The sequence below is a fragment of the Cyanistes caeruleus genome, chromosome 1, assembly GCF_971803275.1.
Source record: "Cyanistes caeruleus chromosome 1, bCyaCae1.hap1.1, whole genome shotgun sequence".
In the NCBI taxonomy this organism is placed as follows: domain Eukaryota; kingdom Metazoa; phylum Chordata; class Aves; order Passeriformes; family Paridae; genus Cyanistes; species Cyanistes caeruleus.
In genome coordinates this window covers 128,934,227-128,947,866 of record NC_141701.1, presented here as the reverse complement: position 1 = coordinate 128,947,866, position 13,640 = coordinate 128,934,227, and the positions used below count along the sequence as shown (strand labels likewise).

The 13,640-nt window shown below is 43.1% G+C and overlaps 1 protein-coding gene across 2 annotated transcripts in view; it reads right to left on the bottom strand.

The window, feature by feature from the left end:
• CALCR (calcitonin receptor) overlaps positions 1-2,871 on the bottom strand; it is a 157,288-nt gene extending 154,417 nt beyond the window's left edge. The window contains exon 1 of one of the 2 annotated variants that reach the window (XM_086857367.1): positions 2,501-2,871. In XM_086857367.1, the coding sequence (XP_086713493.1) occupies positions 2,501-2,544 (44 nt within the window). In that variant the 5' untranslated portion in view covers positions 2,545-2,871. Of the gene's footprint in view, positions 1-1,530; positions 1,820-2,500 lie in introns of those variants that run through there. The other variant, XM_086857375.1, reaches the window with a different exon arrangement.
• Positions 2,872-13,640: the final 10,769 nt, after the last annotated feature.

The following is a 13,640-nucleotide window of genomic DNA, read 5'->3' as shown; positions in this document are numbered from 1 at the left end:
AATTCGGCTGGCACTCACTATAAATGATAATGAAGACCAATGGCAAAACCTGCCCTTTGGAGGGGTTAATTGGGATTTTGCCACTGATCTTAACAGGACCAACATCTACCCAAGATTGATAAAGTTTGCATACTCTAATGCATGCCATTAGAACACAGTATTTTAGTTCATTCAGAACTACTTCATATCAGCTAGCATATGACAGCTATAGTAAGCATCAGAGTGGTAGCTTAGCAAAAGTTGCCTACCAGCAAAGGTTATATGTCTGAAGAAATTACAATGAAGTATTAGCTCTCCTGTATTTATCTACTTGACAATTATGCCTAGGATTCTGAGAGGTGAATTACATTCCCTCTTCAGCTCAACACCACCTGCAGTTTAAGCTGTTGGTAGCAAAGAAATGTCATCCTGGTCAGCCCTGATGCACTCAGCCCTAAAGCAGCACAGGGCCCCTTTCACTGATCAAACACAAGAGTTCCCCCCACAACATCATCCTTCAACCACTGAAGGGGAAAAGGAGCAGAAGCAAGATCTTGATTTCATTCAGTGCCTAGGAAAAAGCAAAGGCATTATATTGTGATGTCTTTTTTAATTCATTCTAAACTCCCTCTAATCAGACTACTTAACTCTAAAGTGCACAGTGCTGAGAGGAATATCACACACTGCATTACCTTTAAGAAGTTCAAGGGTTGCCAGTGTATGCAAAAGCTTGGCAGGAAGACATCTGTTAGATATTGACAATATTGACTTAGAGAGGTCTTAGGATACACATCTTTCTATTTACTCTTTTTATGAATGATTTTTTCATTCATCATTTCAGCTACAATTGCCATTCTGTAACTAAAATAAACCAGAAGTTTTTCTCTTTCCCTTGCGAATTGTCAACTACATTAACCTTGTCAAAAAAACCCCACAAGAATGAAATCAATATAGCAATTTAAAGGCAAAATTGGCAGGCATTATATTGTACTTGGACACATCCAGTAAATAGCCTCATACATCAATCTACTGTCATCAATGGCAATATTCTGAAACCTACTAATGTTGTTTATTACATTTGCGGTGTGAAATGCCAAAGTAAGTACAGATATCGGTCCAGCAGATGAAAAATAACAGGAAAACAGTATCTGACACGCTTGAGAAGCACGAACTAGTGACTCAGGTGTCATTTAAAAGCCCCGTACTTCCAGCGCGGAGAGCGGCTGCTCTATAGCCGGTAGGGTACCGGCAGCGCCCTGCTCGCCGTGCAGAAGCCGCAGTGGGAGCTGCGGGATGCCCCGTGCCCGGTCCCCGCTCTGCGCCCGTCCCTCGCCGCTTGCCCCGGGGCTCGCCGCAGCGCCCCGGAGCTCCTACAACCCACCCCCTCTTCCCCCCCTATTTTTGGGTGCACCGCCAGCCAGGGGCTGTGTTCCCCCCGGTACCCCGCTGCCCGCCTGCCCCGCGGGTTCGCAGGAGCCTCTCCCGGCCCGCGGCCGCTCTCCCGGGGCCGGCGGCTGGGGAAGGGCGGGCGGCCAAGTTGCCGGGACTTACGGTGGCAGCGCTACCGACGCTGGCGCGGCACTCTCCCGGCCTCCCGTCACCTCGGGCCACCTCCGCGGCGGCTCCGTGCCCGCACCGCAGCAGCCCGGCCGCCCCTTCACGGCTCGGAGGGGCGCACGGCGCTGCCCGCTCCCCGACACCCGCCCGCTGGGTCCCCGCGTCCCGGAGGGGGCGGACAGGCGCTACTCAGGGTCGAGCCCCTCCGGCGGGGCTGCGCCTCGGGAAGCATCTGCCTCCTCTCTCCCGCGACGCGCCCACTCCCCGCTCCACCCCGGGCGCGGCGGGGCTTCGCGCCGACGTCGGTGCGGGGCGGCCGGAGCCCGCCCGGCGGCGGCAGCGCCTCCCCCGCCCCCGCCTCCCCCTCCCCGCGGCTCCCGCCGCTGCTGCCGGCGGGCCGGCCGTGCCGAGCCGCGGGGGCGGCGGGAGCGGGGCCGTGCGGCGCTCCCGACACGGCGCCTGAGGAACCGGGGGGCCCAGGGACGGCCGGCCCAGGGGCAGGGACCCGTCCCGCTCGCCCCCCGTCCCCGCGGGGGAGCGGCGCGGCCGAGTGCCCCGTGTAGCGGGGTCCCTGCCCCCGTGCGGCGGCGGGAGCGCCGTCGGCCGGGCTCTGTCCGCAGCGAGGGTGCGCGGCCCCGCAGGAGCTCGGACCCTGCCATGTCAGAGGCCCGGCCGGGGACCTCGCCTCCTCCTCTTCCTCCTGCTCTCGGAGGAGAAGGTCCTCAGACCCGAGCCGACGTTGAGGTTTTATCGCTGGCATCTTTAGGAAAGGAAAGCCGGGGGAATGCAGGGCGTGGAGCGTGGGACTCCTGCGATCCGGCACCTGGGCGGGTGGGGAGCTGCCCCCGCAGCGGATCGAGCGGCTGCTGGGGGCCCCTGGCCGCCCCGGGGATGCTGTCCCGAGTCCTCCCGTCTGCCCCGTCTTCTCTGATGCTCTTCCAGCTCGCATGAACCATCTACCTACCGTCCACCAAGCTGGGGAGGATGAAGAAGAGGTGGCCGCAGCATTCATCGGACAGCAGTCATCTAAATTCCCGGTTCTGCTCCAGAAGTCATGTAAGCGTTTTAAACTAACTCTAAGAAGAGGCCGAGAAAGACCTGGTTCCAGGCACCTCTGGGCACCTCTGGGCTCCTCAGAAAAGCAGACCCCAGCTACACGGGCATCCAGGGGCAATAGAGCCAACACCCCCCACCTCGCGGAACAGCGTCAAGTGGTTGTGCATGAAGCAGTGCAGGGGAGGACTTTTCTGCTATGACTGTTCCGAGCTGCCCAATATTTAAATATCCAGAGAGCCACAGTGAGGGTGGGAGCCGGAGCGAACGCACGGTGGGTGATTCACCTCAGCGCTCCTGACAAACACCACATTGCGGAGAGCAGGTAGTAGGGTGTCTTCCCAGCAGGTGGAGTCAGGAGGCAAACAAACTTGCTCAAAAGGTACCACCACCCGGCTGGGGACAGCTTTTTTCTTTCATTTTTCTGTGTGAAGGATGTTGCCGCCATCAAATAAAATAAACTCTGGCTTTAAAGTCGCCTGGCTTACTTCTGAATGGAAAGTTAGCTCCTGCTGAAGCGGTTCTCAGGTGTTTTTCCTCCACTTGCCACTTTCTCTTACAGACTACAGCCAAATTTTACAGCTTGCCTTTCTCACAGAAATCTGCATGCAAAAGCAGCTGGCTGCCTTTTTGCAGCTCAGGCCATTCTGAGAAGGGTGGGAGGGACAGGAAAAAGGGAGTTTAGTGCTCAGAAGGAGGCGCTGGGCTTAGCATGCACCAAGGTCCAAGAAAAAGGAACTTCTTGCCACTTTTCCCAGCAGCTGATAAAAGAGTTCGTCCAGATAATACCATGGAAGAAAATTTGTCGCCCTTGATATTGAGGGGGGGGGGGGGGCAATCATAATAAGAGTTGATACACTCAAGGAATACTGATGTAAGTTGTTACCCCTTCTGGATTTAAACTTGCACTGCAGGTTTTATCCTTTACTCTTGTGGAGACAGCAAAGAGAAACAGTGGAAGCTGCTTTTATGAGCTCTTATAGTGCTACAATTGCTTCACTCTTCACGGCACTCTCTGGTGGGAACAGTGAACTTGGGGGATGCTCTCATTAGCTGCACTGGGTCTGGCAGCACAGAGCAGCACCCCTGTGGACTCCCTGCAGTCGTGTCCCTCTCATGCTACAGCTGCCCCGAGGTGGGCTTGGGTGAGTCACAGTTCTAAATGCTTCAGATATTTGTGGAAGAGGAACTGCTGAGAAGCAAAACCCTATGCTGAAGCCTAGGGGAAGCAGGAAAATCCCCCTTCCTGACACTGCAGCAATAAATTGCAAGAGGTAAAATGGAGAGCTAGTTTCTCCCAAGGTTCACCTATTTAGGATTTTTTGGTATGTTATCCAACTAATCCAGTTCATTCTATTATTGGAACACATCACATTTTCACTGATGGGTTTTATATCTATTTCAACACAGATTGTGTGTTGCTCTGTTTTCTTAGTGAATAGTATTCATCTGCTTAAGTATAAATCTGTCATCCCATAATCTAGAAATAGCTTTCCTAAGGTTTGGGTGGTTTTTTTTATAAACTCCCATTTTGTTAACTGTTACCTTGACACAGAAGCAGCACTTTCTCATTTGTTCTGCTACAAGCAATTCCCCTGAGCCCCACTGGACCACAAGTATGAGTACTTACTATTTAGAGTGTGTGTGAAATACTGATACCACCCATAAATAACCACTGGAAAATAATTATTAACTGTACCTCAATGGTTTTATTTCCACTTGTGCCCAGGTGTCATTACAACACTGAAATCTGCAAAGAAGAGGCTGAGCTAGTGTTTTATACTGTGATATTCTACATTTGCTTTGTATGTGACAAATGAAGAAAGTCCAAACCTTCCAAAATTTCAGTGATTTTATTCTGTTATGAGGGAAAACATTTTTCCACACAGTATGGAAAGTTTTGCAGTTGTGTAATTTGTCTCATTTACACCATCTTTTATTCTGTCAATATATTTTCATTACCTTTAATGGTACTAGAAGCCACTTGTGAATCAGGCGCTGTCCTAATTTTCTTGGTCAGGCGAAGAATTTGAAAGAAAAATTCCCAGCTGCACCTATAAACTTTCAATGAATCGTGTGGAGATACTTCCACACAATTTTTTTTGCAGATGCCTGCATTGCAAGTTGTTTGGAGACAAGTTATTTCTTGTCATAATTGATATATCTTTCTGGCTTGGCATGGTGTACCCCATAGGAATTATCCAGAGCAGAGTATTATCAGAGATGAGGTTGTTCAGGTTTACTTTGAAGCATGGGCAGTGTGAGCATTGAGCTGTCTACAGAAGATTGTGGAGGCATGCTGTACCCTTTGACAAAAAGATTGTAAATAATGCATTTGAGTGAGGGCTACATTCATATACAATTTGGATAAAAGACTGGAATTAGTAAAAGACAGCATTTAAACAAAAAGGGTGATACCTTCACCCTAACCTAGCTCACAGTCAAAAGAATAGGAATTTGTTATTAGCTTTAGCACAAGTTCAATCAGTCCCTATAAGGCTTCCATAGGGAAGCCATTTAATTCTTTTACATAAAACGTGGTAATCTTCACTCCTGGAAGTGACCTGACTGAAAACTCAGAGAATAGTTACAACACTATCAGTAGCAGTGCAGGCTTCCAAAGCCTGCCTGATGGAAAACACATCAGCTCTGTGAAGGGGAAGTCCTGCTGTTCAGACCATGCATCCCTAATGAGATAATTTCTCTTTTAATTTTCAGAAAAAGAGATCACTCTGGAATTAGGGATTAGTAGAGTGACAGGTAAACATATTTAAGAAGCTAATGCCAGTTGCAGAAGCCCATTCCCAACATGAAAGGCAACATCAGGAGTACAGAACTGCTCAAGTGGCTGGAAGACATACGAACAGTTTAGACAGAAGCTATCAAGTTACCTAAGAACTATCTTTTAAAGACACCTCTTTCCAAAACTGATGATTATGTTTAATTTTTTGTTAGCTTTGTTTGTAGAAACCTGAAAAACCAAAACTTGTGTGTTTATCCAATATCAAATATCTCATTAGAATGATGTACAAATTGCTTCAATGTCACAATAGATTTATTTAAATTAGCTGCTTAATGCACAATAATCTCAGTAACATTCTTAATGTACAAAAAAGGCATGGGTAATTACATTTGCCTCCTTGCTTAAATTTCTATTTTTACTTTATGTTATGTTATTTAATCTATCCAAGTATTGATTCTTCAGTTCACATCTCAGAACATTCTAAGAGGATCTCCAAAACATTTTGAAGTGAAGGGAAAAATCCTGACATATGCCTCTAAAAGATAATTTGTTAGATTTTAGTGTTTTTTTGGATTTTTTTAAAGAACAATACATTCAGTCAGTAATTTGGAGACACAAAAACAAAGAAATAGAAAATGAAAAATACAAGAAAATTACTTGTATTCGAGCTTTCAAAGAGTAAACATAAATAAATAGAGACATTCCAGTTGTTAGTACTTATACCACGTTCAAGTTTCTCTAGAATTCTCTAGAATTTTCATTAGTACAGCACTCAGGAATCATCCATATTTGTAGCAGAAACACAGTGGGCTGTTCTTGCACTGTGTAGAGGAGGGAAAGGAAAGCAAACAAGATAATGAAAATCTAGGGAGTGTTTCCAAAGAGTGGGCATCTGGTTCCCTCAGAATGAGCAAGGATTTTCCATCTTCACTTGGAATGCCCTAGGCTTCATTAAGCCAGTGTGTAGCTGTACATGGTTCTAGAGAGAACCTCAAAGCATCAAAACCATCAAAAAGAAGAGCTCTTGAGGAGTATTAAAAGCACTGGCAGTTATGAGAAAAGTCCTCTCTGGTGTTTGTACAGTATATAAATAATAAAATATTCTAGATTATATAAAATCTTCCTGGAAACTGTTTCAAGAGCCTTATGAGATATCTACAAACCACCAGCAGGCATATTTCATAAATCATACGTACTTATAAATTTTACCTTAATTCAAAAATGTAGTTTAAAACAAGAAATTTCACATTATTTGGAGTTACAAGTAATATAAGAATCTATTAAAGCTCAAGACTCATCTCTGTATTTTCATACAGATTAAATTTTCTATCTTTGCAAGAGTAGCCTGGAGTCTATGTATCATTAAGGCTTGGCTTACCCCCTCACTACATGTTTTAAATAAAACTAAAACTGTTCTAAAAGGTCATACAGGTTTTGTGAAAAAATGTGAATTTTGGTTCAAATCCTTACTCTGCTAGACAGAGATTAAAATTTCTGATTAGCATAGTATTTTAAAAAGTTTTATTGCCGGAAAAATATAACTGTAATAGACACATAACTGATTAAACCCCAGTAAACATAGGCTTAATCATTCTTATTATCATCATTCGTTTGTCACTCAGTTTGACATGTGTAAAATTAGGATCTGCCCCTCCAAACAAGTTGGTGTGTGGAAATCTCCTTGCATTGGGTGTGAAAGTTCTCCCACAGCACCAGGAGGAGTTCCTTGGGTGCAGAGATGTTTGCAGGGTGGAGGTGTTAATCGTAGTCTTTAGAGGGAGGCACTGCAGTCTCCCACCAAAAGAATTCCTGCCAGAGCCCTGGGATTGCAGATCCATGCATGTGCTTGAGCAGTGAGGGGCCGTACACATACTTGGCCATAATGACACATAGTACAGGGAAGCTGGGAAATGTTTCAACTGCCTTTATGGCCAATTATCAGTATCATAAAAAGACGTTAGAGAAGAAATCAAATTGATTTTTCTCAGCATTTTAAGTAAAGATGAAGTTGGCAGAATTAATTTCAAATGGGCAACCACCTTTATGCAGTATTTAGGGACAGAGCTGCTGAGGAGGCAAAGCTTCAGATAGTTTTGTCCAGATACATCTGATTTCCCCCATAGTCTCTTGTGGAGTGCCCCTGCCCCAAGAGGCTTGGATTTGATTTTAGATAAGCAGTGTTAAAGTGAGAGGCATGACTTTAAGTCCTGGGAAGAGTGGATTCAAACTTTCTGCCTTGGGGGATGTGCCCTATAAACCTGGGAAGAGTTACTCCACCCCCTAATCCTTCACGGGGTGTCAGCCCAAGGTGTTCTGAGTTTCTTGTGTTGCAATTTGTTGTATTCTGCATTATCCCCTCCTGTCGTATCCCTATTGCTTTGTGCCCCTGGGAGTTCTCCCTGGAGAAGCTGTGACCAAAACCCACCACCCTGCCTCGGTTCAGGGTTCTCCATCTCTGGATTAAGCTGAGTTGGTTCTTGTGTGGGTGACACCCCAATAAATGGATTCCTGAGTTTATCAAAGTGAAGACCTGTCTTGTTGATTTCCATGTCAGTCACCAGTGGCTGTAACCACCCTGGACAAGATCCTGCTGCTGCAACAAGATGCAACAGTCTTTTCTTCTTCTTCTTTACTCTGCAGTCTGTAGGGAATCTGCAGAGTAGGGACTAATTTTCAGCATTTCATCCAGCATCATAATTATAGCCCATGTGAGTCTAGAGGGTTTGATTAGCATGAGAACATCAGCTACTACTTTTATAGTTAACCTTACTGTAAGGAATGGGAAGCATAATTATGTTTCTAAATATACAGCACATATCAAAGAAAGTAGGATGAGAATGTTGCATCTCAAAGGACTTAAATTTAGGTTCTGATGACAAAACAAGTAGGTGATTGCAAGCAGTTGGGGCCAAACACTAGCCTGGAGAAAGGAGCTAACAGAAAAGCGCTAGAGACAAAACTCATCGTTATCATGTTGATTCACATAACAAATTCACCTTCTCACTTCCAGTGTTCTTCTCTCACTTTTCTTCACACATGCACACCAGTGACATATGTATTCCAGTGCAGTTAGTAATTGAATATCTTTGATGCTGTCTTTCCTGTACCAGCTGCCCATTTAAATCTCACCAACCAAACTTCTAACGGAGACTAAATGTAGTTATTGATGATCAGATGCTCAGAGAGCTGCAAATCACAGAACACAAGTCTTGAGGGAAATGTCTGAGCACAAAAATGTTGCTTACCTTCGTCTGAACCTAATGATTCACTTTGTAGAGCAGAGGCACAGATGGCTGTGAATCTGAGGTCTCCCTTAGCTGCATCTGCTTTCCTCCTGACACATAAGTGAAATCACATGAAGAGGTCCCAGATCAGTCCTGTATTTCTGAAAGAGCACTGTAAGGCTGGTGCTTCTTCAGACATTTGAAACAGATACAGGGACAGGGATGAGAGGTGTCTGGCTTTGGAGGGTTCAGGCATTTAAATGTAACAAGATCTCCCAGAGAAATCTCATTTTGTCCGCCACTTTTTTTCTCTATTTCCATTTGTGATATTTTTAATGGCTTTGAGGTACAACCCTCTTCTTAGCTCTTCTTATCATCATGAAGTGTTTGGAGGCAGTCATGTCTAAAATACTCCATTGTGTTTTGTTTTTAAACACTCTGCTGTTTCAAAGAGAAAAAATAATTCTGGAGAGAGAGGAGATGCAGGAGTTGTCACCTTCCTAAGTCCAAACCAGTTTCTTTAATTATTGCTGAATATCAGAAAGCAAGAATATTAGAAGTTTTCAATCAGAAGATTGTGTTTCAATCTTGGCCCACAACATCTTTTCTGTATGTGTTTTGGACCTTGTCTGTAGAACAGATTTGGAAAAAGATTTAAAGGTTTCTTTCAGATGGCAGTGAAAAATCTGAAATTTGTACATAAATAACAAATGTCTCAGACAATAAATTGCAACTGGAAAGTAAATCTTCTCTTGTAACTTCCTGTATGATGTGGTTTTAGCATTTTTTTATGCTGAAACCTTTCTTAAAATGTTACTTTTTGCTGCCAGGTCCTAAAAATAAAGATATGGCATAGTTTTCCATACTGCAATGTTCTGAGTTGTGCTTCACCTCACAGGGGTTTTACAAGGTTCTTCTTTTCAAATTCTTCATAACCTGATTTTTGTCACAGTTTTACAGAATGTGAAAACAATTCAAATTCAGGCAGCAAATATATGGAGGACTGTCATCTCTCTCCACACTACTCAGGCATACACGTGTACATAATTACATCTTTATTCTTTAGGAATATTAATCCATTTGTTGTCCAGTGTAATGTTCCCCCCTGAACTGAGAACACAAGTTAAATGTTAGCTGGATACTCAAAGAACACTGCAAATCACAAAAGAAAACTTGAGAGAGATGTGTTTAAAATTTCTGGTCCCAGTTTGAGCACATGGTGTGAATTCAATAATTATAATTTCCATACACCCTTTCTAAAGAGGGTGAATTCTAAGGACATCATTAGAGATCTGGTGGGACCTGTTTGACTGCATGTTAATCTTATGCAAATCCTGATCTTTTGTGAGGCTGGCATCATTTTTCTCCATGTAACATCACTGAACTCACTTTGCAAGGTGAGTTTTCCTAGTGATTGCTGAATTTTGTTGGGACAAAGAACCAAGCTCACCACATGTCTCTATGAGCATGGATCCTTAGAAGACGAGTTGAAAACTGAGGGTCAATAACTTTTAGTGCATAAATAAAGAGTTTAAGATTAATTCTGCATTTATTAAACCATAATGAAAACTGAAACCTTTGTGAGTTTCATTCTTTCTAACAATGATTCTATTTATTGCAAGTGCATTAGATGGTGTGTGGTAGGAGTTGTATACTTCAGATGACACAATTCTTGTTAAAGATCTAGAACATTAAAGGTGTTTCCAATCCCTTCCAAGGAAAGTCAGATGGGATATAATTCCCTTCTTCCCAGAGTAACTTTAGCCACACATCACAGTGTTACATATGTGTGTGTGTGTGTGTAGTCTATTTAATAACAACAAGCACATAATGTCCAGTGGGTTGAACTTGTTTCTGCAAGGTCATTTTACTTTCCAGTATAAAATGTTTATGAGATATTCTTTCATCTGTTCAAGATTTAATAAACCTTTTTCCTGTAAGGTGAAGGACTCTGCTCTTTTTGCTACGTATTTTGATTTATGGTTTTATTTGTTACATGTTTTGATTTTTTTCAGGATGAGGTTGAGAATGCAAAAATATTTGAAAGACAGGGCTACAGATTTTGTTTATGCTGTTACGAAGCTGCTAGATACCTTTATGCCCAGAGAAAAGCCATCACATCAAGATGAATTTTCCTACTGTAGCATTTAGTTCAGACAATAAAGCAATCCAAATAGTGAAGGTTTGTTTAGAGGAACCATGTCTACAGTACCTTGGAAAGGACTCCTTCCTCTGAGTTCACAACGTTCAGGCCAGGAGAATATCTTTAGATTCAGCAACTATTACAAGAAGTTTATCTATCTATCTATCTATCTATCTATCTATCTATCTATCTATCTATCTAATATGATAATATATGATAAATAGCATCAGCCTTATGAGGCAGAATGAAAAATGTCTAACTGGGATAGCTCAGTGAAAGGTGACACTGATGCTCTCTTTGACATCAATCACTGCTAGATAACTTCTGAAAACACATGGCACTTTCCTAGTTGCCTAAAACTGGGTCTGAGTACTCTACTGAATATTTTCTCAAGAACATAACTCCTGGTGCTCTTTTATATCTGTAGAGAAGAGTGAAGAGAGACAAGAAAAAATGCTGAGCAGTTTTACTATGCTTTTGTGTATATGCTAAACTACTATGCTGTTTCTAGGAAACTGATGACAAAATTGGTTGGATGTTTTTGTGAGACTGAATATATCTTACCAACTTGTTGCTGAGTGTTCTGACTGTATACATGCTGTGCTATCTAGTTACCTAGGTACCTGAAAGAATAGTTGTAACAAAGAATTATACTGAAGCTTCTAGTTTCATAATTTGTGAGGAATATCAGTACTAGATGAGGAACTGGACAGAATGCTACTTTGAGAAGGAAGACTGGGGAGGAGAGAAATCTCCTCCTACTCCATCACCATTTTGTTGCTCCATAACTTGGAGATGAAATCAAAACACTTTTTCTGGTAATTTCTAGACAGGATGGTGTGGGACAATGCCTTAGCCCCATCATGCAGGAAAGTTCATCTGATGTACCTATTGTGCTAAATACTCACTTCTAGATTTAGATACACTGATTTCCTCAAGACTCATTTAGACTATGCAAAAGGCAAGACAATTCTCTCCATTATAAAAGCACATTATGTTATCTGGAAAAAAGGTTTAGAAATTGTCCCAGTCATCTGTATTTCCCTGAAAGATAGTTAAAGGCTGTTTCACACTGAGAAGAGTAAACTTGATGGCTCCCTGTCTATCTCCTCATCTGCTTTGATGTCCTAATCTGGAAATGTTAGAAGGAAACTTGCATGAGTCCTGCTCCACAACCCTAAAAGTTCTTTTCTAATTCTATTTCTGGTATTTCTGTGGTAGAATTTGGTATGTCATTAAAATAAAGGTTCATATTCTTCCCATTTGGCACTCTCAGATTGAAAACCCATCACCTTTCTTTTTTTCTTTTCCCCAAATATGTCTCTAGAATCTCTTTCTCATTCTATTTGAATTCTTCTTTATTTAATTGACTTTATGCACTTTTTTCTCCTCTACTGGCCTTTGGGGCTACTTGAGATAGAAACAGTATGCTAGCAATGAGCAAGAGGAGCTCTTGGGAAAGGTAAGAATTAAGTAAGAGGAGATTATTTTTTTCACAGCTTAAGCATTTTATTTTCTTTCCTACATGAAGATGATTTGTGATTCCTGACCCACAAGTACTCTGTGTGTCCTGCTATGGGCAGTTAGTATGGAAACTACCAGGGACAGCACAGCCAAATCAAGGAGAACCCAAGAAAAGCTTCAGCCAGCCTGTATTTGCCTCTAGAGGTCTCCCAACTCTTCTTACTTTTGAAAGACCAAATGAATGCATTTGTCATCTCTGTCATTTGCTTTTAACATGTGGTCTCTCTCTTTCTGGACATCCCATGATGCCCTGGCCCTCAAAATTATCTGTGTAGTATTTGTGTTTTGTGGTTCACAAATAAAATTCTTTCTTAAAATGTTGCTACTTAGCATTATTGTACCCTGTCAACTGACCACAGCACAGTCCATGCAAAAGATTTGCTGCTGTTTTGAGGAAAAATACTGGATAATGCAGACAGTTTGTGCCATAGTAAAATCTGGTGACTTTGAATGAGCATTTAATTGGTGTACTCTATAAACACATTTCCAAGCAAAGTGTACACAAAACTGAGTGCCATTAAAATGTCTTTGTGCTACTTGTCAGCAGAAAAATGGAATCCCCACAAACATTTGATAATGCTCTTGCTCCACTGCTTGTAGCATCTCAGAATGTGTCAGCTGGAAAAGCAAGTCTGCCAGGTTTCTTTCTTCCTTGGTGCTGATGGCTGGCTGACTGTCCCAGCTTTTTTGAGAATTTACTCATCCTGCTTCATATTGTTGTTTTATTTAGGTGTGACTTCCAAGTGTTTTTGTCTAATTTGCATCAGTGACAAGACAGATTCATTCCCTGAATCAGTACAGTATAGCACTTTCCTGTTAGCATGATCCGGGAGCAGACTGAAGCAGAACAGGGTGGCGTATCATACCACCCATTTTCAATGTGAATTTAGACCTATTTTCACCCTCTGTGGGAGAAGAACATGGCTGTATTCAGAATGCCAGCAGGAGCTCAGCAGGAGCTGCTGCTCTCAGGCACAAGATAGAGGCAATCAGGTGCTTCCTGCAGGTGCTGTGGAGCTGCTGGGTTTGGATTGCTTCCTCTCACACCAGCAGGATGCTGCTCAGGTCCTGTCCTGAGAAAAGGAAGTGGGTGCTGGCTCACAGGCAGCAAGCTGGCAGCAGCAAATATCTCTCCTGCCCCTTGTCCCTGAGAATGAAGGGTTTTTGCTCACTCTCACATTTTAACCACCAAATGTAAAATATTAAAATGGCCACGAGCCTAATTTAAACAAAGCAGATCCTGAGGCACCCAGGCAATCGGGGTGGGGGGAAAAAAAAGGAGTAAATTTAAAGGGCAGCCAGCTAGGGGAGCAACCTTCACAGGTTTTTGTGAAAAACTGGAAAAAATTAGAGGAAAACAGAAACATGGAACATGCAGTATGTCAAAGACATAGTCAGGAATGCTGTTGTACCCTGA